Genomic DNA, 27,234 nt, shown 5'->3' on the forward strand with positions numbered 1-27,234 from the left:
CAAAGTCCTGCTATACAGTCACACTATTTTGTTTCACCTTTGAAGCATTTCTTTCACTGGAGTTTTTGGCTTGCAGTAACCAATCTGACCTGTCTTCACTAATTAACACAAACCCTCATCAATCAGCTCATTGGTAGGTTTTGAATACTACAGAACAAAACATTATTTTGGTCAACATAAATTGTACTGAATTAATGAATTCATAAAACTTACAAGATACACGAGACTTGCCATGATTTGACATTCATGAACACAACTCTTGTCCTGAGAATACAGTTCAGCCCTGTTGTTAATGTACTGTGTGTATTTATGGTAAACTGTTCAAATTGTTTCTAAAGTTTCCTGCTTCTCAGATGAAAGCAATAATCTCATATGTGCTTCCTCTTTCAGTAGAGACGTCAACAATGTCTCAGGTTTGCCGAGAGACCAAAGTCTGTCATCAAAGGTCAACTGAACTGAACTTAAACATTTTATTTGAGACGAAAATCTCATTTGTGTCTCTGGTTTTCCTGCATGTTTTGAGGTGTGTGAGCGGGTTTGAGATGTTGGATGCTGCTCTGACAGCAGCTGGACAAACTTTAATCTTTAAAGCATGAATAACCCCAGCTATATGACAAGTTTCCAGGCCTATATCCAACACTATGTATTCATGAAAAACACTCAGACCAGTAAACTCACCATCCGTCAGCTCATCAGTATAATCTGTAATCATTTAATTTATGATGGTGACTTTGGGTGAAGGATATCTGATCTTCGGAGGGCCAAATTACATGCTTGAAATGTTGACTAGTTTTATATTAATCAGTTTTTTTCTACATGACTGAGTATAAGAGTTTTGCTTTTGGCAGACAAAGTCTCTGTTTGACAGATTTATGTGAAGCCAGTTTAATATTTCCAAACAAGATTTCAAAGATAGCATGAGAACACAATACAAATAACCTTCAGTCATGGCTCAGCAGCAATATCTATGTATGATAATGTATTTGTGGGTGTATGTGAGAAGGCTCAGTCAAGGTATAAAAGAAAACGCAACTCATTTCCTGACAGCCGAGGAAGGTCAGGCCATGTCCACACGACTGGCTGGAGCACGCTGTGGTTGCCTGATGTGATTTCTCTGGATCTGAGGAATCATTCTGTGATCTCCACAAGGATTGAAGCAGGAAGGGAAGGAAATTCACAGGCAAAGCTCCCACCGAATCAACCATGACCCGATATATTGCTCGAATCGGAAAATTCAATTCAGGAGACAGCAACATCCCGCCTCAAGGTGTTAGCGTGGATATGGGGGAGGTTGATTACGAGAAAGAGAAGGACAAGGGCAAAATGTCATTCTACAATCCGATGGACCCCGTGCCAAAATTTGAATTTTATGCCAAAGACACATGGTCGGGACGTATAAAAAGCACCAGACCGTCACTGGATCTTCTGCGCAAACCAGTAAGTAAAACCTCAGAAGTGGTCATCTCAATAGACGCACTAATTAAGTTCATAAGCACATACAAGTGAGTCTAAATGAATACTGTACACTAAAATACTGCTTATATGGCAACACTTTTGATTTTGATGTTGATTCTCTGTATATTTCTGTCAACAGCCGGACACAGATGATCTTCCTCCACCACCAGAGGACGACGGACGGCCCAAAGTCAAGCTTGTTCGCTTTGGATGGGTTCTGGGAGTCATGGTGAGAAAGAAGCATTGAAATGTTGTTATTTAGCATTATCTATAAGCAATTTACTTGACAATACTTCAGAATTAAAAATTTAATAATAGAATAAAATGTATACAGGTGATGGATTCTTTAATCAAAGTCAGTTTTGTGTTTTCACCTCAGATCCGCTGTATGTTGAACATCTGGGGAGTCATCATGTATCTGCGGCTGCCGTGGATCACGTCTCAAGCTGGAATCAGTGAGTCCATCCTCCATCTGCTTTATTTAAGACAGTTATTGTCCTAAATTCAGTTAAAGTCACTTGTAAGACTTTTAAACTGTCAATTGAAGCCTACCTCACTTAATTATTTTAGGCTGTGTTTAGAGACATAGTACATATTCATAATTTTTGCTTACAGTTCTGACCTGCGTCATTATCCTCATGTCTGTCACCATCACAACGATTACAGCAACCTCAGTGTCTGCCATCTCCACTAACGGGAAGGTCTACTCCGGTGAGAGAAATCAACTGTTCACCACAAGAGCAGCCATGGGTTTTATTAGATTTCATGTTGGTTTTAATCAGAATCATGTCTTGTTTTGCATGTAAAAAATGATAAACGTATTCAAAATGTGTTTACCTGAGAAGTAAAACTGTGGAAGAAATGCATTGCTTTTATTTGTTTTAAACAGTTGTAGTCTGTGCTGTATTTGTTTTTTAAAGTGATCTTTCCTCCAGGTGGCACATACTTCATGATCTCTCGGAGTCTGGGTCCGGAGCTCGGAGCGCCCATCGGTTTGCTCTTTGCATTTGCTAATGCTCTCGCCTGTTCTCTCAACACAGTGGGGTTCGCCGAGACCGTCAGAGATGTGCTTAAAGTGAGACACACTCACAAATAAATGTATTAATTGTCAGGTTGTGGGAATTTCAGAGAGCGGCTTGAAAAATGTATTCCACACAAGCACTTTCAATATGTGACTTGACTCTGTTTTAAATATCTCACTCACAATCGTTTTCTCTCTTTTCAGGACAATAACGCTCAGATGGTGGACGATGTCAATGACGTGAGGATCATTGGGACGATTACTGTCGTCCTCCTGCTCTGCATCACATTTGGTGGCATGGCTTGGGAGGCAAAGGTAAGGGCCCTGCTTTGGTTTTTGCTAATTTCCCAGTACTGTATCGTTTGACATGCATACTTGCTATTATTATTCTTGGTTTTCGCCCCACAACAGGCTCAGATCCTGTTCTTCATCGCACTCTTGCTCTCCTTAGTTAATTATTTTGTAGGGACGTTCATTCCCCCTGGCATAGAGAAGCAGGCTATGGGAGTTTTTGGCTACCGTGGTGAGTACACGAGATCCGGATCTAATACAGCATCAAGCACCCGATAAACTTGAGAAATCATTATTAGGACATGAATAGTGAATATTATGACATTAAATCAGAATTCTGAAATAAAAATGCATAATTATTTCATAAAAAATGTTAATGTAAATATGTCATGATTCAGACTTTTTCCTCACAATCATGACATTTTTGTAAATTTTTACTTCTCGTAATTGACTTTTCATATATGACTTAGTGTCACAATGTTTAACTTAACTCATAATTAACTTAGTATATGTTCATTTTTTACTTTTTTTCCACATAATTATAATTTTGCCATAATTGTGAATTATGGTGACTTTTAACATCCCAATTATCCCTTAAATTATCTTTACCTCAATTTTGACTATGTTGTAATTTATCTCTTAACTGTGACTTTTTATCCCATAATTATGACTTCATCAAGTGATGGTGGTCCACCAGCCAGAGCACTTGGTGAAGCAACATCCAAACCTAACCAGCTGTTTTTCCTCAAAGCTGAGATTTTCGTGGAGAATCTGCTGCCTTCCTTCCGAGGCAAAGATGGATCTTTCTTCAGGATGTTTTCCATCTTCTTCCCTTCTGCCACAGGAATTCTGTCTGGAGTCAACATCTGTGGAGATCTCAAGGTTATCTTGGTGTTTTGTGCTTAAGTTGATGTGCCTTTCAAATGCTACATAAATTATGTTTATGTCTGTGTTATTCCAGGATCCATCGGGTGGGATTCCTAAAGGGACCCTTCTGGCCATATTCTGGACCACCTTGAGCTATTTATTGATCTTAATCACTGTTGGTGAGATCAGACATTAGATGTCAACCATCAATGATTGATCGATTTTAATTAATTAATTAATTAATTAATTAATTAATGTATTTATTTATTTTTTAATGGCCAATGCTGATATCTTAGAGTGCGACTGATATGCTATCACACTATTAAAATAAATAAATAAATAAATAAATACATAAATAAAGTGAAAAATTTAATTGGAGCTTAATAAAAATGAATTGTTTTAGAAATTTTGGCACCTAGAACATTTTGGGTTCAATATTAGTTATATTTTATTTTTTATTTTAAAGAAAGAATGTTTCTGCAAAAAAAAAAAAAAGCTGAACTCAAAGATCTAAGCCTTTTTCTATGTACACAAAAGGCCCATTTCTCTCAAATATTGTTCACAGATCTGTCTAAATCTGTGTTAGTGAGCACTTCTCCTTTGCCGAGATAATACATCCACCTCACAGGTGTGGCATATCAAGATGATGATTAGACAGCATGATTATTGCACAAGTGTGCCTTAGGCTGACCACAATAAAAGGCCACTCTAAAATCTGCAGTTTTATCATGCAGCACACTGCCACAGATGTCGCAAGTTTTGAGGGAGCGTGCAGTTGGCATGCTGACTGCAGGAATGTCCACCTGAGCTGTTGCCAGTGAATTGAATGTTAATTTCGGTTACACTTTATTTATAACTTTGTAACTACGTCAACTACATATCAACTAAATCTCAGAAATTTTAAACTACATGTCTACTAACTCTCAGAGTAGACTGTTAAGGTAGGTTTAGGGTTAGTGTTAGGGGTAGGTTTAGGCTTAGTATAAGCTGACAATAAGTTGACAATGAAAGTGTTAGAAGATATTAAGCAGACAGTTTACTTATACTCTACTAACTGCTAGTTGAGATGTAGTTGCAAAGTTACTTACTGCTAGTAGAATGTCTAAAGTGGACTATCAAAATAAAGTTTTACCATCACCACACCAGCCCAGGACCTCCACATCCAGCATCTTCACCTCCTGAGACCAGCCACCCGGACAGCTGCTGCAACAATCGGTTTGCATAAGCAAATAATTTTTTCACAAACTGTCAGAAACCATCTGAGGGAAGATCATCTGCATGCTCATCATCCTCATCGATGTCTCGACCTGACTGCAGTTCGTCATCGTAACTGACTTCAGTTGGCAAATGCTCACATTCGATGGCATCTGGCACTTTAGAGAGGTGTTCTCTTTGCGTACGAATCCCGGTATTGTGTGGATGAGCAGTTTGCTGATGTCAATGTTATGGATCGAGTGGCCCATGGTGGCAGTGGGGTTATGGTATGGGCAGGCGTATGTTATGGACAGTGAACACACAGGTGCATTTAACTGATGACATTTTGAATACACAGAGATACTGTGATGAGATCCTGAGGCCCATTGTTGTGCCATTCATCCATGACCATCACCTCATGTTACAGAATGACAATGAATTGCCCCATGTTGCAAGAAGATGTGTTGCACTGCATGAGGCAACTTGTGGTCACACCAGATATTGACTGCTTTTAGACAGAATTGTGAACAGTATTTGAGAGACATAGACCTTTTGTGTACATAGAAAAAGACTTAGATCACCAAGGTCAGCTCATGAAAAATGGAGGCAAAAACAAAAGTGTTGGGTTTATAATTTTGTTCAGTGTATATAAGAATGGGAATGTTATATTGGAATGTTAGCTTCCAATTATTGGCAACTTTTCCGAAACCATCAGCTATAAAATGTAATGTAGAGGCCATTGCCAATTATTAAAATATACAAAACAACTACTATTATTAGGCATATGTCTTGCATTGCTAACCCTAACCCTAACTCTAACCCTAACCCTCTAACCTAACCCTAACCCTAACCCTCTGATGACATGAAATGTGTGTCTTATTAATAAAATGCTCGTTAAGGCACTTTCCTCTCTTCTCCCTCAGCTGCAACTGTTGTTAGAGATGCTTCTGGAAGTTTGAACGATAGCTTAGCGCTCAATTCTTCGATCCACTGCAGTGGTTTGGGCTGTAAATTTGGCTGGAATTTTGACGAGTGTGAGCAGAACCACACATGTAACTTTGGACTGGCAAACCATTTCCAGGTAAGAACATCGGCCTTGTAAAAAAAAAACAGTTTTCACATTTTGTGAATTCTGACAGCTGGAGTAGATTTAACTTTCATATAATTCCATCAGACCCATCAAACCCATGACCATGGCATTGCTAACAATGTACTTTTCTAACTTAGTACTTAAAGCTACACAAATGTGGCTCAAAATAGTATATTTTAGCTTTGGGATACTATTTTTCTCCAGATTCTTGCCACAGTTTCAGGTTCTGGCCATTTGATCACCATCGGGATCTTTGCCGCCACCTTGTCATCAGCGCTGGGTTTCTTGGTTTCTGCTCCTAAAATTTTCCAGGTAGATGGTGTGGCTGTTCTGAGGGTAATGCTATTTATTCAACACACATTTCATTCTAATGTTTTGTGTGTTATTGTCACAGTGTTTGTGTAATGATAACATCTACCCCTACATCGGCTTCTTTGGGAAAGGCTATGGTAAAAACAACGAGCCTCTGCGAGGCTACATGCTCATGTTCATCATCGCATTAGCTTTCATCCTCATCGGTGAGTCCTGGATCTCCTCCAGCACAGTTTCTCTCTCTAGACACGTCAACATTTGGTGTCATTGTGATCTTTTCAGGTGACCTGAACACTATCGCTCCTCTGATCTCCAACTTCTTCCTCTGCTCTTATGGACTCATCAACTTCAGCTGCTTCCACGCAACGGTCACCAAATCACCTGGTGAGAACGAGATTATCATTCTGTAATTCAGTCCATCATCTTTGTTTAACAGTCCTGTTTATTGTCTCTCACAGGTTGGCGGCCGCAGTATCGTTACTTCAATCCATGGACATCTCTGTTTGCTGCGTTCTTGTCTTTCGTCCTCATGTTTTTGTTCACGTGGTGGGCCGCTCTTGTCACTTTCGCTATTGTTCTCTGTCTCTTAGGCTACGTCACCTATAAAAAACCTCGTGAGTAAATGGTGCAGATTATAACCAAATTAAAAAATGTAATGTATGGACTGTTGTCTTATCTGATCATGTGTCCAGATGTGAACTGGGGAACGTCTTATCAGGCGAGTTTCTACAACATGGCTTTGTCCTTCTCAATGTCTCTCTCTGGTGTTGAAGACCATGTCAAAAACTTCAGGTAAGACTTTTTACCAAAACTGACTGCTTCAGTTTACAATACACTAGCCACTTATGTATAAACTCTCTGTTAGGCCTCAGTGTCTCGTTCTGACTGGCCCTCCGAACTTTCGCCCCGCTCTGGTGGACTTTGTGGGAACTTTCACCAAAAACATCAGCCTGATGATCTGCGGGAATATTATCATGGTACGAGATGTTCATATTATTTAGATAAACTGGCAACTAAATGCTTTCTTGCTAAATGACATAACTTGTTTCTTTAGAAACCTGTGATATGAAAGCAGTTATTGCTCTCTTATGCTTTCAGGAGGATGAGAAGTCCAGTTTTCCACAGCACAGCACTGATTTGCTGGTGGACTGGCTGAATCAGAGGAAAGTTCGCTCTTTCTATACATCCTTCACAGCTGAAAGTCTGAAAGAGGGCGCACATCATCTCATGCAGGTACGACCCTCAATAGCTTTACATCCGTTTCTTCTCATTTCATACGTTTCACATTGATGATTGACACTCTTCTCGTCAATCATCCTTCTAGGCTTCAGGTCTAGGTAAGCTGAAACCCAACACTCTGGTTTTGGGATACAAGATGAACTGGCAGGAAAGTAAACCAGAGAGCTTACAGGACTATGTTGACACCATCAGGTGGGCTGCTGTTTTTGTTCACAAATGTCAGTGAATCGGTTGCTTAAAACGTTGTTTAATGTTTCCTGTTCAGCGACGCATTCGACTCTAGCTACGGCATCGCGATTCTGAGAATGATGGACGGACTGGATGTAATGGATGATTTGCACAGTGCAGGTGTGTGTTTTATACCATATGACGATTTCAAAATGGGTCAACACTGCAGTTGGAGACATAAAATTAAGTCCGATGTGTGATTGTTGTGTCTGAAGGCAGATCATCTGCAATTGATAACCCGGCATTTGACGCAGACGAAGTCCCACAGTCTGAAAAGGATGAGACTGATAGGAATTCAGGTGAGACACGCATCCAAATGTATTTTTTGTGCTCATTAATGCAATTTGACAAACACTGTGAAATCGTACAATTATAATCAACAATTTATGTTCTGATCCCACTCAGTAGACCAGTGGGAATGCTGCCATTATAATAACAGAGCTGTTCAGGTTCAATTAAGCTTCATTTGATGTGACCATCTGACCATATAAAGTTACTTTTTTGTCTCCCCATCCAGATGCTTCTGACGATGGCTCAAATGAGCAGGTCAGATCGGTGTTTCAGATGAAACAGGGCAGGAAGAGCATCGACATCTACTGGATCTCTGATGATGGAGGTAAGACACAGCTGCCTTGAAACCAATCTCCATATTTGTTTTCTCACTGTGAAATGCCATTGTTCCCTCTCAGGTCTGACTCTTCTAGTTCCATATTTGTTGACAAGAAGAAACCGTTGGAAAAAGAGCAAACTCAGAGTGTTCATCTTAGGAGGCCGAGAAACCATGGAGGACGACCGTAAAGAGTCAGCTGAACATCATTTTTGTTACCAAATTTCTAGTTTTGAAGTGCAAGAATGTTGGTTCTTTAAACATGTTTGTCTTTGCAGCATGAAGATGCTGCTAAAGAGGTTCCGACTGGAGATCGAGGACATCATTGTGATAACAGACGTGGATAAACCTCCTCTAGCTAAAAAGTAAGAAACACAATCATAAACATGCATTTAAAACATGCAGAGTCATAGTAACTTGCATGGTTTTCTTCCTCTCTGTTCCTGTAGTTTGCAGCGGTACGAGGAATACATCGCCCCCTTCAGGCTGAGTGAAGAACAGTCTGGAGGAGATGTACAGGAGCTCAAGAGACTGAGTCCATGGAAAGTGTCCGACAAAGACCTGGAGGCCATAAAACCAAAGGTATGTGTGTGCGCTAGTGTGTGGCATTTTGAACCTGAGTAAAGCTGCTCAGTAAAGCAATGATGCATTATAGACAACAGTTAGTTTCTGTGAAGCTGCTTTGAAATAATGTGTAATCATCAGTCTTTTATTTTCAGGTACAGAGGACAGTGAGACTAAATGAGATAATCAAGAAGAACTCAATTAATGCTGCTCTGGTTGTAATGTGAGTATAGAATAATGCTATTAATTTTAACTAGATCCATAATAAAACCATGACTTAATAAACATTATTTAAGTTAGTTGAAGTAATAAAATGGCAAAGAAAAAAATAAATATTCAGCCAATACACAAATGAAAATGAATGATATCACACACAATTTGTCATAATTTTGGCATAGCAGCTCTCTTAATATGCATACTTTAGTCAAAATTGACAAAACCTAAAGAAATAAAACTTTAAAGATAAGATCAAATTAAATTGTTTTGTAATGAAATTCACATTTCAGCACAATTTACAGTTACACTTAGAATACTGTTCTGTCATTAAAATGAATAACTACACAGGATAAATACCTAATGCACTAATAACATTTTAGTAACTATTATTAACTAACAATAAACTCTGATTAACGACTAAGTATGTAGCACTTATTTGAAAGTGGTAGTTGACTATTAGCTAATCAGTAACTACTTTTATTTATTTATTTATTTACAAATAACTACTCTGAGCTACTCTTGGGTTCATAATTAATGTGAATTATGTATATATATAATTTATTCTAAAATGGAGATCACGGTAACCCACCAGTAATGATTCAGGTATTACCAGATCCTTCTAAAGGAACTACTAATTATCTGGATCCGTATTCTAAAGAGACAAGCATGATAACTCCCTGATAATGACTGACATCATTGTAAGCTTTTGAGATGCAGATATATGCAAGGTCTTTGATAGTAATGACTCACGTGTTACAACATCCTTCAAAAATAATTAATTATTTGCATCACTATTCTAAAGTGTAGATTTCAGTAACTCACTAATAATGAATCAAATAATACAAATAAGGAATTACTATCCAGAATCTTACAAAAACCTCAATCTCTAGTAATTACTAGAGAGTTATTGTGTTATTCACTTAAGAATACGTATCCAAATAATAGTAATTCTTTTTGAAGAATTTGGTAATACTTGACTCACTAGAGGGCATGACCTTCACTTTAGAACTAATTATACTCTATGCATCATTCTTATTAATTATTAATTTGTATGTGGTTCTTGGGGAGGTTTGGGAAAATATTAGTTCCTGATTAACTAAAATTGAACTAACACATTAAATTAAGCACTGTTGTTTTACTATTTCATTAATCAGTTTCTTGTTGGTTACCAGAGAGCTAATATTGTCTTACACAAGTGTTCTTCTGTAAATATTTATTAATGATGGAGCAGTATTCTAAAGTGTTGCACAATTTATATTTGTCTTTAAAGCTGATTTCAACCATTTAAGTGAATATGTAACTGGTAGTGTGTGTATATAATCTGTGCGTGTGTGTCAGTTCCCTCCCAGTCCCTGATGTCACCTGTCCCAGCTCTCTCTATATGTCCTGGCTGGACGTGCTCAGCTACGGCATCCACTGTCCCGTCCTGCTCATACGAGGGAACCAGGAGAACGTCATGACCTTCTACTGCCAGTGAATGTGACTGTTCATCATTAAACACTTCTCTTACTGCATGTAAATCTGCTGTCAGTTTCAGTGATGTCAAGATGCAGAACTGAAATCAGCCGCATAATCCTATTTTACAATGACTGTGGAATATATTGCACATTATTGATGATACATGTTAATGATTTGACTAGAAAGAATAGAAGAGAAATGGGGAAGCACTCTGTCTCTGATCTCTGGATCTTTGATTAATGCTTGAGGTTTCATGAAATTTAAACAAGACACAATTATAATATGATAAAATAAGTTTATTCGTTCTTGCTTTGTAAAATTACATTTAAACATTATAATGAATAATATAGAAGGTTACATTTTGACTGCAAATAAACAGTAGATTACCGTATTATGAATTACAAGTGTTCTGATCTGCTTTTCAATGTGAAAAATACAATTAAGCACAGTGACGAACATCTCAACCATCATTGATTTTCTCATTACACCAAGTATAAAAACACCATAAAACCTATTCAATCACATGAAAAGAAAGAATTAAACATCACATTGTATGACAGCAGAAATAAACAGATTTCATGGAGCGTCTGTATGTTTCTGTATACAGCTGCCCCTTCTCAAGGCTCGAAATAATGATAGTAAAATTAAGGGGAAAAGAATTTAATAATTAACATGATACACTAATTTAAAAGTTTGTTTTTCCCTATTATAAAATTATTTTCAGCAACTTCCCTTTCACCATACAAGACCATAACACAAACATGAATTCACAACAAAAATAAAAATGAGAAACAACACAGGGTGAGCTAAACGTGCCAAAAGAATAAGACAAAACATTCAACTGAAGAAGTAATATATTATGCAGCTAAATTTACAGTGGCCTCAAATATAGTTAAAATGTCTGAAACAAGTGTGTCAGGTGTCCAGTTATGGTTTGGGGTACTGTACTTTATTTTAGATATTTTTAATGCAAAACAAACAAAATCCATCAGCTGCAAATATACGTTTTCTTCATCTTAAGTAATGATGAGGGGGTTAAGCTTGGAGGGGGATTTTGGATTTCTCTTTCTATCACTCTGTAATGAAAATACCACTCATAAAACTGACAATTTCAACATGTTTTTAAAGATTAAAATGTTGTGTATATTGAATGATATCTTAACAAATGCCCCCATAAAAACCTTCAGAACATAAACAAGAATAAAACTGTAAAATATGATGTGCTGAAGAGGAGATAGGAGAATATAGCCTTTAAAGATATGCACTGCAATTACAGACACAAACAGTTAAAGTGCAATAATAAAATCCTTTAAAATATAGACAGGCATAAACATGTGTTATTGAATCTAAGTGCTGCTAAAATGTAGATAGATACTGATTAGGAGAAAATGGCCTTTAAATATATGGACTGCAAATCAAATCTACAGGCATGGCATAAACTGCAATAATGTGATATGAACAAATCTTCAGAACGAAGTGCTGACATAGAAACTCATTTTGAGAAACAGGCCTTTAAAGACATGGGTTGAAACCGAAACCTACAGACACAAATAAAGAAAGTGCAAATAAGCACTGAAGTGTATTTTGAATGCTTTCCGTTCACTATTCTGAAACATGAAGCAATAGTTTTCCTTTAGTGTCTTGCCTTAAAGAGCCAAATAAGTGAGTAACCCGCGTGGCTGTTTCACTGGCAGTAGAAGGTCATGACGTTCTGCTGGTTTCCTCGTATGAGAAGGACGGGACAGTGCAGACCGCAGCTCAGCGTGTCCAGCCAGGACATATAGAGAGAACGGGGACAGTCTGCCTGTGGCACGGGGAGACACCTAACACACACACACACACACACACACGTTTATTAATAATTAACAGGTGTGTTTGCCCTCAAATTATGATTCTTACATTTAAAACGTAAATGATTCATGAGGCTTCGAATATTATCAGATTGTGCTTTGTGTATGAATTACATATTGACCAGCAGCCAGTAATGGTTTATGGTATTACAGTCAATACTCACACTAGAACCAGCGCGGCGTACTTCGAATTCCTCCGTATGATTTCATTCAGCCGCACTTTCTTCTCCGTCTGTCAAAGGAAGAAAGAAGCATTGAGCTGGCGAGTATTGGAGCTGGACGTTGAGGACAAACAGACTTTACACACACACCTTAAGTCTCAGTGCGTCCATCTCTTTGTCCGTGACTTTCCACGGAAACTGTGACCTCTGCTGCTGTGCCGTCCTCTCGTCCAGCTGTCCATCATTCAGCCTGAAGGGGGCGAGCGTTTCCTCAAAGCGCCTCATGCTGACGACAAAGACGGTGTGTTACTGTATTTAGATCTTATTCCTAGAGCGCATCAGTTTCTTTGCTTCAGATTAATTGCACATTAATTATCCATTTGGGCTAAACCTACTTCTTGGCAAGTGGTGGCCTTTCGCTGTCCGTCATCACAATGACATCGTGAACATCCAGTCGGAAACGCTGGAGCAAAGTCATCATTCTGAAGAAGATTTTATTAATAAAATAATAAATATATATTCAAGAACAGTGCAGTAACTAACAGCTTTTATGTGAATTTTCAAAATACAAGCAGACTTAAACAGAGCCCCAAACATGGCATGCAGGAAAAACTAGTAGGCTAAATCACATGCACTATTTATTATTTTGCTCCCTCGATTAATAAATTATGCGCACAATTTACTATTTCAGTTCGTCGATTTGCTAAATTATGTGCACAATTTACTATTTCAGTCCATCGATTTGCTAAATTATCCGCACAATTTACTATTTCAGCCCGTCGATTTGCTAAATTATGTGCACAATTTACTATTTCAGTCCATCGATTTGCTAAATTATCCGCACAATTTACTATTTCAGCCCGTCGATTTGCTAAATTATGTGCACAATTTACTATTTCAGTCCATCGATTTGCTAAATTATCCGCACAATTTACTATTTCAGCCCGTCGATTTGCTAAATTATGTGCACAATTTACTATTTCAGTCCATCGATTTGCTAAATTATCCGCACAATTTACTATTTCAGCCCGTCGATTTGCTAAATTATGTGCACAATTTACTATTTCAGTCCGTCGATTTGCTAAATTATCCGCACAATTTACTATTTCAGACCGTTGATTTGCTAAATTATGTGCACAATTTACTATTTCAGCCCGTCGATTTGCTAAATTATGTGCACAATTTACTATTTCAGTCCATCGATTTGCTAAATTATCCGCACAATTTACTATTTCAGCCCGTCGATTTGCTAAATTATGTGCACAATTTACTATTTCAGTCCATCGATTTGCTAAATTATCCGCACAATTTACTATTTCAGCCCGTCGATTTGCTAAATTATCTGCACAATTTACTATTTCAGCCCGTCGATTTGCTAAATTATGTGCACAATTTACTATTTCAGCCCGTCGATTTGCTAAATTATGTGCACAATTTACTATTTCAGTCCATCGATTTGCTAAATTATCTGCACAATTTACTATTTCAGCCCGTCGATTTGCTAAATTATCTGCACAATTTACTATTTCAGCCCGTCGATTTGCTAAATTGTGCGCACAATTTATAAATCGAGAGAACGAATTTGAGGGGCTCTGTAGACTTGCGATACAAAATGCTCATCGCTTTTTAAAATTATGCTTTGAATTTTAAAGGAACTTGAATTTATGGGATAGTTGACTGATTCTAATTCTCTTGATGATTCAGATAATTCCCTTTTGATTCAGACGATTAGAATGATTCTTTTGATGATTCTGTTGATTCTAATTATTCGGATAACTCTTTCTAATAACTGATGTTTGAAGATTCAAATGAGTCTCAATTTTGATGACTCTATTCAATTGAATAGTTACGATTTTCGGTCAAATATATCATTAATGATTCGAATGATCCTCCTGATTTGAAATAATTAGATCTAACGTTCTTGAATCTGATTATTCCAATTATTAAACAGCAAAAGATAATTAGAAATTTGGGGAATTTGACAGAAATGCTTTATAGAGTTCATATAGAGAACTGATTTTATCTAGGCAAATCCAAGCTCATTTTGAGACATTTTTATCGAAGGACAAACATCAGAACATTTCTCAGCTTGTAATGATTCATGAGTCTCACTCCTTGCGGTCGTTCTCCATGGTTTGCTGTTCTCCAATGATGAACACTCTGACTTTGCTCCGTCTCCAGCGTTTTCTTCTGGTCAACAAGTATGGCACTAACAGAGTCAAACCTGAGACAAAGAGAGGGAGACTTTAAGAGCTTTACCCACATTACTCAACTGTTCGGTGTTAACTGAAGGGTTATCAGACACAAATTATGACGATTGAAGCCTTGTAATGATTACAGTCCATATCTGACCTCCATCGTCAGAGATCCAGTACACGTCAATGGTCTTCTTCCCTTGTTTGCTCTGGAACACAGTTTTGATCTGATCTTTCGCCATGTTCTTTGTGTTGTCAACATCTAAAAGGACAAACTTAGATGAAAGGAGAAGCGAGATAAGGTTGAAGAACAAAGAGAAGACGCATCGATCGGTTTATTCACCTGAGTCAGCGTCTGAAATCTGATCGTCAGACTCTATGGCCTCATCCACCTCAAAAGCCTGGTTGACTGTCAAACACACAGGAAAGCATTACTGAAATTGTTCAAAGATTGTACGAGACACACACACACAGACGAACACAACATACCCTCCGTCTCTAACTCGTCTCGGATGTCCAGTCCATCCATCAAGCGGAGAACACACACACCGTGGTTGGAGTCAAAAGCATCACTGAGACCAAACAAATATACTTTATTTTAGTCTCAAGTCGAGTGAATCTCACAAACATGTCTAGGTCACATTTCAAGGCCAATTTCAGGTCACACTAATTATGCATGCTTTCCCTCCAAATCTTTACATTTTCCCTCCAAAATTGTAGTATTTTCCATTAAAATGTAAAATTTTCCCTCCGAATTCAAAATTCTGAATCTCAGTGGAGATTTTCTTTAGAAAAATGTTACTTTACCATGTTGTTTTATAAAATTTGAATAAATGTTAACTAATGCTTGTTTCTGCATTACTCTCAATTGAATGAGATTACGCTTCCCTCTCTTTCTCTACACATCTCAGGGTTAACAGGCTCTTTTCACTCACTATATAGTGTTGATATAGTCCTCTATGCCTTTACTGCTGCTTTCCTGCCAGTTCATTTTGAATCCCATCACCAGAATATTCGGCTTCAACTTCCCCAAACCAGAAGCCTTGAGAGGGGGAAAAACGTCATATTTTGTACTTTAAACAAAGTAAACCAATAAACATATAGAGATTAAAAATCACTAAAGCTTTCATTCTGTGCAGTGTACAATACTATTTCAAAGTACAGTAATTGTCCTATTGAGTTAAATGTAATAATTCATGCAAAAAGTGATTTGCACAGTGATCTGTTCTACTCATGTTTCATCACTGAAGAATTGTGGTGTCGTTAACCTGCAGAAGATGCCGGGCTCCTTCTCTCAGATCGGGTGCCTTGAAAGACGTGTAGAAGGAACGAACCTTCCTCTGATTGAGCCACTTTATCATCTCATTAGAACTGCGCTGAGACACAGACTTCTCCTCGTCCTAAAAACAAACAGAACCATTTTTATTTTCTTTTGTAGCCAATTATTATTATTATATATATTTTTTTTTCTTCTTTTTAAATGGCAGACATCGAGCTGGGTCTTACCATGAGAATGTCGCCACAAATCATCAAACTGACATTTTTAGTGAAAGAGCCCACAAAGTCCACCAGCGCTGGACGCAGAGTCGGTGGACCCGTCAGAACCAGACACTGAGGCCTGATGAGACGAAACCAGTGAGTGAATATATGGACCTATATCATGGTTTTAATTAAAGTGAATAAAAATGAGGCTTTCCGATGGGTTGAACTGCTGTTGACTATTTAACAGATAAAACAGGACAGTTTGTATAAATACAAATCAAGTTTGTATAATTATCATCATCAGATGGTGAAAAGCCCATTTCCACCACATTGAAAACACATCATGCTTTGGTAAATCATAATTATGAGATAATTATGAAAAAATCACACATTTTCATTTTCAACTCATAATTTTGTCTTTTACTTTTCAATTTTGACTTCACAACTATGACCTACTCGAAGTCATCCTTTTGAAATTAATCTCATAGTTATGGCTATAGAAAGCATTGTGCATAAAATGCACTGATGAACCATTCACAACAAACCCAGGAACATGAATTAAAGACGGATTGTGCTTTATAAACAGATCTGACCTGTAGTTCTTGACGTGATCTTCGATTCCTGCTAGAGACACGGAGTAGGACAAAGCCATGTTGTAGGTACTGGCCTGGATAGACGAGCCCCAATTCACCTCTTGAACGACACAAGAACATTCAGATATCCTGGTCTTGTTATGTGAAAGCATACCATTAAGAGCAGTCATTATTTTGAGAATCATTATATTATCAGAATCTCACCGGGTTTCTTATAGATGACGTAGCCGAATAAGAAGATGATTAAACCGAAAGCAATGAGCGCAGCCCACCAGGTGAGCAGGAACATCAGGACCACAGAAATAACGGCACCAAACAAACCCGTCCAGGGGCTGAAATACCGAAACGATGGCCTCCATCCTGAAAACGAGCAGAAGAAATGTTCAGGAAACAGAAAAGAGTGTGTTAATATAGATCTGGACTCAACTGGCTTTCAAAAAGCAGCTCAAATGTAAGCATTACTTGTTATTTGTTTTTTTTTTGTTTTTTTATAACAGTTTTCAACAGCAAATTTTATCAAACACTTTTTTTTAATTGCATGTGTTTATAACATATTCATTCCTCAAAATATGCATAAAACAGGTCATCAGATGCATTTATATTTACTCACCAGGTGAATTAGTGATAGAAGCGTGAAAACAACTGAAGTTGATGAGAGCGTAAGAACAGAGGAAGAAGTTGGAGATCAGAGGAGCGATTACATTCAGCTCAGCTGTGGAGATATGGAAAATGATTTGTACAATAAACATACAGAAAGCACACAGTATAAAATGTTAGCTGACAACATCATGATTACATGGTAGGAAATGGCATACTGATACTAGTCACCTTTTTTGCAGTTAACCACTTTTTTTTTTGGCTTGACTAGTTTATTTGAAAATTTTCTACAAATATTTAATCTCTGAATTACAATGAGTTTATAAAAGTTGCATGTTAAAGAAGTGGCAAAATTATGCTTAAAATGGTTTTAGATGGAGTTTTTTTTTATTCCAGTTACCCATAAACACATGTGCATGTAATATATCAGTGTACATCATCTTTGAATAATACAAGTTGTGTTAAATATTACGTCACTTTTTGACTCACCAATCAGAATGAAGCACATGGCAATGATGTAACACAGCAGATACGCTCGCAGTGGCTCGTTGTTTTTCCCATAACCCTTTGCAAAGAAGCCGATGTACGGGTAGATGTTGTCTTTGCAGAGACACTGTCCCAAGAGGAGGTGGGGAAAAAGTGTTTTTGTTTGAATTTTACAGTCTAGGTTCACTTTGATGAACTTATAACGTTGCACATTATCTGGTTTAGAGTATGCCATTTTACCTGGAAGACTTTGGGTGCGGAGACGAGGAACGCAAGGGCAGATGACAGGGTGGCCGCAAATATGCCTGCATAGATCAACGGACCAAAGCCAGAGACCTGGATCAGGACCTGGGGATTTGAGCGGGAAACCACATTAATGAAAAAATGATTTCATCTGTCAAACCAGTGGAGCGTCTGAAAGAGCGATACAGAAGAGTAGAGGACAGTCTGACTATAAGTGACCGACAGTTATATATTCATGGACAGGACAGCTTCAACTGAAGCGCCTCACCTGGAAGTTATTCGAGAGACCGAAGGTGCAGGTGCCGCTCTGCTGACACTCGGTGAAGTTCCAGCCCAGACCGCAGCTCAGACCCTCACACGCCTCGGTGAAGTTCAGCGGCAGACTGTCGTTCATGTTCCCCGAGGCGTCGCGCAGCACACACGCTCCTGCGGGACAGACACAGGCCTTTAAACCTCTGCTCTATGACCAACTCATTACAAAATATATAAAATGGCGTATAAATTTGGTAATAAACTACTGACCTACAGTTGAGGAAATGGCTAAATAGCTAACAGTGGTCCAGAATATGGCCATCAGTGTCCCTCTTGGGATGGCAATCTCAGGCTCCTGAAACATTCCCAAACACAGCATCTGATCAACACCTTAGAGCCGTAATCACACGTCTCCAATCCAAATCACTGTCACAGCAACTTAATGAACTGTGAAATACTCTAAAGAGCTCTAAAGGTTAGTAGCGTTTGTTTTTGGCGTGTTTGCAGATGCCCAGTACCTTCAGATCTCCTGAGATGTTTGCTCCAGCAAGGATCCCAATGGCAGATGGGAAGAAGATGGCAAACATTCGGAAGAAGTCGCCCTCCGGCCCTCTCCAGTCTGGGAAGAGGTTATCCAAGAAGATCTCGCCTGGAAAAACAATGTTGAAATACTTTAGTTATTTTGCAAGACCATTTCTCATAGTAAATATGTCTATCAAACTACAAAAAGGCAAAAAAGACACCCCAAAATAAGTTTGAAAAGACCAAAACTAAAGTCATAAAGCAAAAGAATCTGTGATTGTTTTGTATATCATTCCAAACCCATAAACTATGTGAGTAAATAATGAATGTTGAAACAAATGTTGCCTAAATATTTACAGTTATTTTTATGGTACTAAGTAATCTTGTCTGGTTTTATAGAAGTTAAATATTTCTAAACTAATGAAACTTCTAGGAACTGACTAAAAGCTATTTGGTTCTTGACCGACAGTTTGTTACGAAAGATTTCTGGGATGCGGCACGTTTCACACTCACTGCGGTAACCGAAGACCCCTATGGACTGTTTCTGGGGGGTCGCTGGAATCAAAGTGCCAACAAAATAGTTGGTGAAAGAAATCATAAGGACCAAGAAGAACAGGATCTGGGTCTATGAGAGAACAAAAAGAAAAGGAAAACACTACATTATAAGACACAAACACATGCATGCATTCATTCAGTTACTCAAAAGCAGAATGAAGATATTTCCCAATACATTAACAAACATATCCACCAGTGACTACTGTAAAATGCATGTTTATTTCCAGGACTGTACCTTCGATTCCCACTCCATCCCAGCCATTGAGATGAGAAGCAGCACAGTGACTGTGATGGATCCTATGATCCGTACGTCATTGATTGAGTCCACAATTTGTGAGTCATACTCCTGTTGCATCATAAACATATATCATATTATAATTGGCATAACATGCACATGTAATGAAGTCATGCAACAAAAGTGCTGTGTTCATCCGAGTCGCTCTTACAATGAGAAGATCTCTGACAGTCTCTGAAAATCCCACCGTGTTGAGCGCACAAGCGAGAGCATTGGCGAAAGAAAACACCACGCCAATGGGACCCCCCAACTCAGGACCCAGAGTACGGGAGATCATGAAGTACGCACCCCCTGGTGGAAGAGGAGGAGATATCAAAGAGAAATGAGAAGAAATATGATGCTGCTGGTTGCCAAAAGAGGCTACTGTGACATTTTGGGCCCAGTTTTTCAAAAGTAATTTGGATTTCAGTGATCAGATAGGATCAGATCTTAAAAATGGGTTGGTTTATTGACCAAACCTAACAAATCCAGACAGTTCTGATCCACATTAAACATTGTCAATCAATATCTATTGGAGTTTTTGCTTAAACATGCACCAGCACACTTCTCTCCAGTAAGTCATCATTATATGTCCATAGCACAAACAGTGGAGGACAAGTTACGCAGCAAAGCATCACTGATGATCACAATCTGATCAGCTTGACGAGTGACTCACCAGAAGAGACTCTTCCATTGGTGGAAATGGCAGATACAGACAGAGCCGTTATGGAGGTCACAAGGACGGACATCAGTATGATTAACCATGTAAGAACTAAAGCAGAGGAAATAAAAAGGAAAAGGACAAAATGTCTGAACAGAGCTCAGAGTAGACAAAACAGATCAGAGATAAGTGGCCATCTGAGATTACACACAGTTCTGGTGAGTCTCAGACATGGACATTTCTTGAGCAATATCATCTTTACCAAAGCAAATAGCCTGTGGTTTTTATTGTAAGTCAAGTGGAATGGCCAGGTGAAAAAGTAACCACTTTACGGGACTGTTTAATATATTAATAGAAACGCAGGCTTACGGATTCCTGCTTGAGATGTGATCCAGGACAATCGCAGGAACAGAATGACTCCCCAGATATTCAGCATACAGCGGATCTGAAGCACAGAAGCAGATCATGTATACACATGTGTGGATTGACCTTCTGTACGCATGCATATTTAGGTTTGACGGATTCTCACCATAACCCCGGTGACCCATCCGAAGCGCACCGGCTGGGCCGTCTTTGCCTCGGGCCCGTTTTCCTCGGACTCATTTCCAGTCTCCTGTAGCACCGAAACGCTCCCCCTGCCAGAGTCCCCCGTGTTACTGCCAGATTCTGCATCCTAGATCAATACATGCACATTTCCAATTTAAATCATACACAGTCACATTACAAAAGAGTGGCATGACTCTGAGGTACTGGAGACTGTAGTTTCAAGATCGCAATTTGGATATTAGTTTTTTTTTATTATTATTATATTTTTTTATAATATATATTATTTTATAGCAATTATTTTACATTTGAATCGATTAGAATAATTTAAAACTGACTTGATATATTCTCCTAACCAGTCCCTAACGCTAACTGTTATCCCTCTGGATTTGCTTTATTAGGCTATATTAGTATTTTGGTAAGAAATTATTTTTTCCTGGAAGAAACACCCCGTTTATCAACGCAGAGGTAGGCCTAAATTGTATTCTGTTCAGATATATAAATAACTAAACATAACATAAACGATAAACCATTAACACGGTGAATGGTTTGCGCCAAACTAATGCGTTTATGAATGCAATAATCTAAAGCAATGTTTAAAAAAAAATAACCTTCAAGTTTGCATTAAGAAGCATAATTAACGTATTTTGCACAACTAAAAAATCTGGAAGAATATAATAGTTTTTTTTTTAAGTTTTTTTTTATTTTTATAGTTAATATAATTATTATTATTTTAACAAAATTATAAGTTACAAATGTAATCGCTTTCCGCACGTGTGTCTTGTATTTGCGTCTGTTAGCTTTAGTTAGAGTCAGGCCTCCTCAGATGGAGGGTGAATTGGATGGCGCTGTCACAGGGGTCTTAATGCGGTCCTGAATCTGCGGCCTCCGGTACATCAGGGCTACTGTATTTTTACAGCACGTGACCCACATCAGCAGCCTTGCGCAGCGTCTCCAGCGACGGCCTGCTGCGGCGGATGCGGCCCGTGGCGGTGGCGTTGGCGTAAAACTCGAGATGCGGCATGGCGTCCATGGTGCTGTAGATGGAAGGTCGTCTATTGTCCTGCCTGGAGTTCACAACTTCTGACGACCTCCGTGTCGGAGTCTCCATGCTGACAGCCGTGTCACTGCCGGTTCTGTAAGAGGAGTAATGCGGGGGAGCCTCTTCACTGACCGAGAAGCGACCCGGAGACAAGCCCTCCGTCCCCTCCAGCCTGCGCCTGGAGAAGCGCTGCCCCATCTCAACACAGAGAGTTCAAAATATCAGCTTCTCCTGGAAACAAATGATAATGCAATTAAACAATATAGCTTGTCTAGAACTAATTTTATTTTTGTTTTAGTTCATTTTTAAGTATGGTTAACTATTAACATTTTTAATAAATTAACACTCATACAATTAATATATATTTTTTATGTTTATAAAATAGTTTATTTAAATAGTATACTAAATAATTATAATTATTTTATACATTTTATTTTCCAAAGTTAAATAAATAGTATTTTATACCAAATTGTAGACTACTTCTAATCTAATACTTTAATCAAAGTTGTGTTGAAATATGATCTCCTTCTACAGACAGGTTTGGCTTTGGTCAAAATAGTAGATTCAGGAAGAAACTGCACCAAAATAGTTAATATCTTACTGTAATTATGTTCCTCTGTTGGTTGACAGCTGTCTCTTCTTCCTTTGAACCTGAATGTATGAAGAAAACGCAAACAAATACAGCAGAAAACCAATTGAATCAGGTGTTCATCTCCTTTTCCTTTTCTGAAAATTGTCTTCTGTTATTATCTTGGCTTTCTAAATTTATAGCAAAAGTTAGACCTCCTCTCATCCCACGTGAACGCGCACTAGCTCCGAGACGCATTTCTGCGTAATTGATGACATAAAAGATGCCAAGCGCGCGCCGTTTCCTCCTCGGATCATCCTGATAACGGTATCTGTGTCAACTGGTTCCCGTCAATCATTAACCCAAATAATTACATCTAATATGAGGCTGATATTCCATTACACAGAATGCACCAGTAAAAGAAAAGGGTGGTAAAAAGAGCGCAAAAATGTACTTATGATTTCATGATATGATTGAACTGAGTAATCGAAGGAAGAAAAGCGTTTAGTTGCACTGGAAGTATACACAAAAGACACAAAAGTAATGTGCTTTGTCACTGATTTTATGATCTTTTGGAGAAACTCCTTTTACAAACTTTTTAGACTTTTTATGGCCTCGAGGTCTCAAGTTCACTTGTGTAAAGAAACAAGTGATCTTAATAGGAAACTTTTAACATTGTGTTCAGTGCCTTACACAACCTTGAAATATGCCATAATCTGTCTATGCGCGCGCACACACACTCACATGTTTGTATAAAAACCTTATCTTGAACAATTTGTTGGCTCATTACTGACTGACTGAGGTAATCATGGCTTTAGTTGGGAGAACTTTCTATTAAAAAGAGGGAGCAGGACTCATATAGGCCTGTAAACGGGTGCCAGAACGGTTCAGATCATTCCTGGAATTAAACACAGCACTGAATATACGGCCCAGGATTAATATTTTGCAGACATTTCATGAGAACTTAATCTTATCGAGACATATTAAGAGCTTTATTAAGAACATTTTATTAAAACTGATATGTTGCCATTCATTCGCAAAACCGTAAGAAACAAATTACTATATATTACACTTTCAAATGAATTCTAAATATAATAAAACTTACATTTACATATAACCGACCAAGTATTGAATCATTGGACAATATGAAACACAAGAATCATCCGAAATGAGAATGAAATGAAACAAACTAAAGAGTAAAACATCCGAAGACTTACACTAATGCCTGTGATCCAAAAATACAGGGAAACATGGCTGGTTGTAACATTTTTGACATTTCTTTCTGTATTTTGTAGTTATTTTAAGCCAGTGTGTTCAAAATGTGATTGACACAAATGAAGTGTCTGCTATTAAATGGCGTGGCTGTCATCTTTATAACAGAAATGGAAAATGCATGATTTAGTATCAAACTCAAGGAGTGAAATGTTGCAATTCACCCCAAAGTCCGGGTTAGTTGTAATTTAGGCATACCCCGATATAACAACATGAAATGAGGATTATGACCAAAAATCAACACTGACTTGTCAACACTGGTATGTGTTTGTGTGCATGATAATAAAACTGAATAACATGCATGTGTGTGTGTGTGTGTGTTGTTTGTGTGTGTGTGTTTAAGTATGTTTGTTAATGTCAGATATAACTGGCCGGTATATGATTAACTTGAACATTTGAGACACCCCTCAGTTTTTTTTCTCTTCCACAATGTGAAAATTCAACATTAAAAACAAAACAAAAATAAAAAATAAATTAAACAAATGTTATCTTACTCTATTTAATTGTTGTTACAATTAAAGCAGAGTATTGGAGCTATGGACTAGCTAAAAACCTTAACACTTACAACTTTCATGAAAAATACACAGACACACAATAAACATAATTTCAATTTGATGAGTTTAACTACAAGGCATGGATTACTATCACAAAAAAACAACAAAAAAAAAACAAAAAAAAAACAAAAAAAAACAAATGAAGAATAAAATATGACTTTATATACACTTTTCCAAATCAAAATGAGTTTTCACATTAGCCGAGTGAATCAGGTGATTTTTAACTTGTTCCTTATATGAGAAATCGGATCTAGCCCATCTTACAACCATCTTCCCTACAATTACTTTATTAAAATTTTAGTAGGCTATTAATTTTTTCTTTCCTCCTGAGTTTAAGATGAAAATGACTCACACATGACGTCTTTTCATGTGATTAAACATGTGTTATCTTATATCGTTCTTCTCTTTATTTCTCTCAGGTCACATGCAAAGCGATATCTATTATTAGTCCATCAGTCACAAACACATCTGGGCACAAATAAAAACATACAGGCGGTCATCTAACGTGACTGTATCTCGGGTCAAGAGAGGAACCACAAACACACTTAAAACATCATTTTTGTACAATAACATGTGAATTTTCTTTTCTTTCCACAGGCGCTGCTTCCAGGACAAGCGCGTAAAGCTTGGATATTTACGACAGGAGTAACGGTGAGCTGGAGCAGGTTAAACTGCAGTCAGGGGAGCATTGCACAGTCATTATTGCTGTTCAAGAGCAGTGCAAACATGCCCGTGTCTCCAGAGACTGTGTTTCAGAGAGGTCACCTCCGATATAATGAGCACGATAAAGACTGACTGCTCACAGAACAATGACAGTGAATAAAACCTCCTCGTTTATTCTTTTCTTTTACAAATTACTGCCAATGGAAATTACTTATTAACTCTGTAAAAGATAAAGTATGTTGGACCACGTGTGTGCTACTGTAAATATATAAAGTGACTTTCAGAAAAAGACATTATAAGTCCCTTGACAAATTTATTTGACTCAACTAATAAATTACACTGACATTTGTTTGCATTTCAAAGCATGGAAACAAAAATAATTATAAGAAATTATTGTAACACACATAATGCAATATATGTTATATAATAGGAAAAATAATGCAGCAAAAAATGCAATGGGTGGCAATTTTTTATTTATTTAATTTTGTCTGTTTTTTCATCTTCAGAGCCAAAGTCTCTTTGCTACAGTACTTCTTTACCAGAAATACTGGGGTCAGTAATGAAATTGGTTTGAAATTGTTTCATTTGTGTGTTGTTCTATTTATTTGTTTTTGCTATTTACACAATGTTGACTTTTTTTTCCATGTTTCTACGTGTCCAGTTACAGAAACCGATATAACGGCATAGTCTTTAATGTAAAATTAAATATAGTCAAGCTAAAATGTATTCAGACACCTTTTCTCACATTATCACAGTTTATTTGCTGTAGTTTAGGAAATGGTAATAAAATATGACAAGAACTCACAAGGTAAACTGTGTATGAACAAATTAATCTTGATAATGTCATATACCTTTAATTGTTGAATAATTGTTGTTTTGACTGAGGATTAATTCTTGTCAAACTACAAAGTAATTCATTCAAGAGCAGTGAGTGATTTTCTTTCTTTCATTTTCTTGGATTAACATTAAGGACACCGACAGCAGCTAGCAAATTAGCGCAGTCACTTTTGGAGACATTGCATCCAGTGTTCAAGTGCTTTGAGACACATCTTTCTGCATACACCCTATGTGCACACAACACCGCGTGTGGGTGCTGAATTGGGCTCTTTCACATCTTTTTCTTTGTGCATGTTTAAAATCCAGTTTGTATTTGTTCATTGAGGTGCTGGAGATGCGATGGAGAGCTCAGTTCGGTGTTGCTGTCTGTGAGATGCAGCTCTCTGCATGTGCACCGGACACAGCGTTGAAGTACTCAGTTGAGTTTTTCTGTATCATGTTTGAATGCCTTAAACTCTTTTGAATGTTTAAATTGGTAAGGCTTAAAAACACGTGCACATGATAAGCTTTCATGACGATGTGCAGCAGTGCCCCGTCAACTGTCCTAAGTGTCTTTTTAGGCTGTCCTCAGCCAGTTGGTTGAGATCCCCGGGGGCCGGCCCTCAGCCGTGGGCCCCTATAATCTTCACCACCTTTCACCCCACTAGCGACGGCCCTGGTTCAGATAACTGTTTATTTACAGAATTATTTCACACTTTTAATAGGTTTCTAATGTCTTAGTACAAAACCAGAGGGAAATAAAAATAAATAAATACAAAAAGCCAGCTGATACGTTTCATACATTTTTCATTTAGCAGAAATGTCTGTTCATCTCCAGTCTTCTCATCAAGCCTAAAGAGAGATGTTTGAGAAAACTCTAACTCCTCCCACATCAACCAATTCCCCTCCCACTTTCAGAAAACCTCCTCCTATAGAACCTCTCTTTGACCTGGAGCTCCGCCCCTTTGTGCTTTCCTCAGACTGTGACGCCCTCTTTACCTCACTGAGATGACTCAGGGAGGAGGGGCTTCTGGAATGCAGTTTAAAACTCCTAGGCAACTCCCACAAGGCTCACCGACTGGTGCTCACCGCTGTCAGTCAAAAGGCAGAGGCAAGGATGTTATCCGGAGAGGCGGGGCTTAAGGAAATGGAGCTGGATGGAGGACGGGTGACTCCTGCAGGACTGAAGGCTGCAGTGGAGAGGTGGATAGAGGAGAAACAGATGAGGTGCTGGAAGCCTGTAGCAGGAGTGAAGAGAGGGAAAGAAGCCAGAGGGACATACGGACACTGTGGGAGAGAAACTTTGGCTTGTCATCATACAGACAGAAAGTGGAGATCCTTCCTCTGCTAACTATGAGATCTA

At 38.1% G+C, this 27,234-nt stretch overlaps 2 protein-coding genes and 1 long non-coding RNA gene across 3 annotated transcripts; 2 read left to right on the forward strand and 1 right to left on the reverse strand.

The window, feature by feature from the left end:
- Positions 1-992: 992 nt before the first annotated feature.
- LOC113041658 (solute carrier family 12 member 3-like) lies at positions 993-10,934 on the forward strand. Its single transcript, XM_026200309.1, has 26 exons — positions 993-1,437; positions 1,595-1,684; positions 1,835-1,910; positions 2,071-2,166; positions 2,391-2,530; positions 2,681-2,791; positions 2,888-2,999; positions 3,519-3,649; positions 3,729-3,813; positions 5,752-5,909; positions 6,123-6,230; positions 6,313-6,436; positions 6,513-6,614; positions 6,689-6,844; positions 6,923-7,022; positions 7,096-7,207; positions 7,329-7,463; positions 7,555-7,661; positions 7,735-7,817; positions 7,913-7,996; positions 8,215-8,313; positions 8,387-8,498; positions 8,583-8,669; positions 8,754-8,886; positions 9,024-9,091; positions 10,423-10,934. The coding sequence occupies exons 1-26, from the start codon at positions 1,204-1,206 to the stop codon at positions 10,559-10,561; spliced, it is 2,982 nt and encodes a 993-aa protein (XP_026056094.1). The 5' UTR covers positions 993-1,203; the 3' UTR covers positions 10,562-10,934.
- On the reverse strand, positions 10,821-23,454 carry slc12a10.1 (solute carrier family 12 member 10, tandem duplicate 1). The gene is made up of 27 exons (XM_026200305.1): positions 22,600-23,454; positions 21,888-22,229; positions 20,943-21,086; positions 20,783-20,858; positions 20,429-20,524; positions 19,925-20,064; positions 19,714-19,824; positions 19,437-19,548; positions 18,920-19,050; positions 18,672-18,756; positions 18,418-18,575; positions 18,147-18,254; positions 17,910-18,033; positions 17,434-17,535; positions 17,028-17,183; positions 16,824-16,923; positions 16,255-16,366; positions 16,017-16,148; positions 15,684-15,790; positions 15,238-15,320; positions 15,092-15,157; positions 14,906-15,010; positions 14,666-14,777; positions 12,949-13,035; positions 12,704-12,839; positions 12,557-12,624; positions 10,821-12,365 (listed from the first exon to the last, which is right to left on the reverse strand). The coding sequence occupies exons 2-27, from the start codon at positions 22,194-22,196 to the stop codon at positions 12,227-12,229; spliced, it is 3,099 nt and encodes a 1,032-aa protein (XP_026056090.1). The 5' UTR covers positions 22,197-22,229; positions 22,600-23,454; the 3' UTR covers positions 10,821-12,226.
- LOC113041706 (uncharacterized) lies at positions 17,143-18,227 on the forward strand. Its single transcript, XR_003275437.1, has 4 exons — positions 17,143-17,274; positions 17,437-17,622; positions 17,917-18,048; positions 18,132-18,227. It is a non-coding gene; the product is annotated as an uncharacterized LOC113041706 (long non-coding RNA).
- Positions 23,455-27,234: the final 3,780 nt, after the last annotated feature.

This window comes from Carassius auratus, chromosome 23 (assembly GCF_003368295.1).
Source record: "Carassius auratus strain Wakin chromosome 23, ASM336829v1, whole genome shotgun sequence".
In the NCBI taxonomy this organism is placed as follows: Eukaryota; Metazoa; Chordata; class Actinopteri; order Cypriniformes; family Cyprinidae; genus Carassius; species Carassius auratus.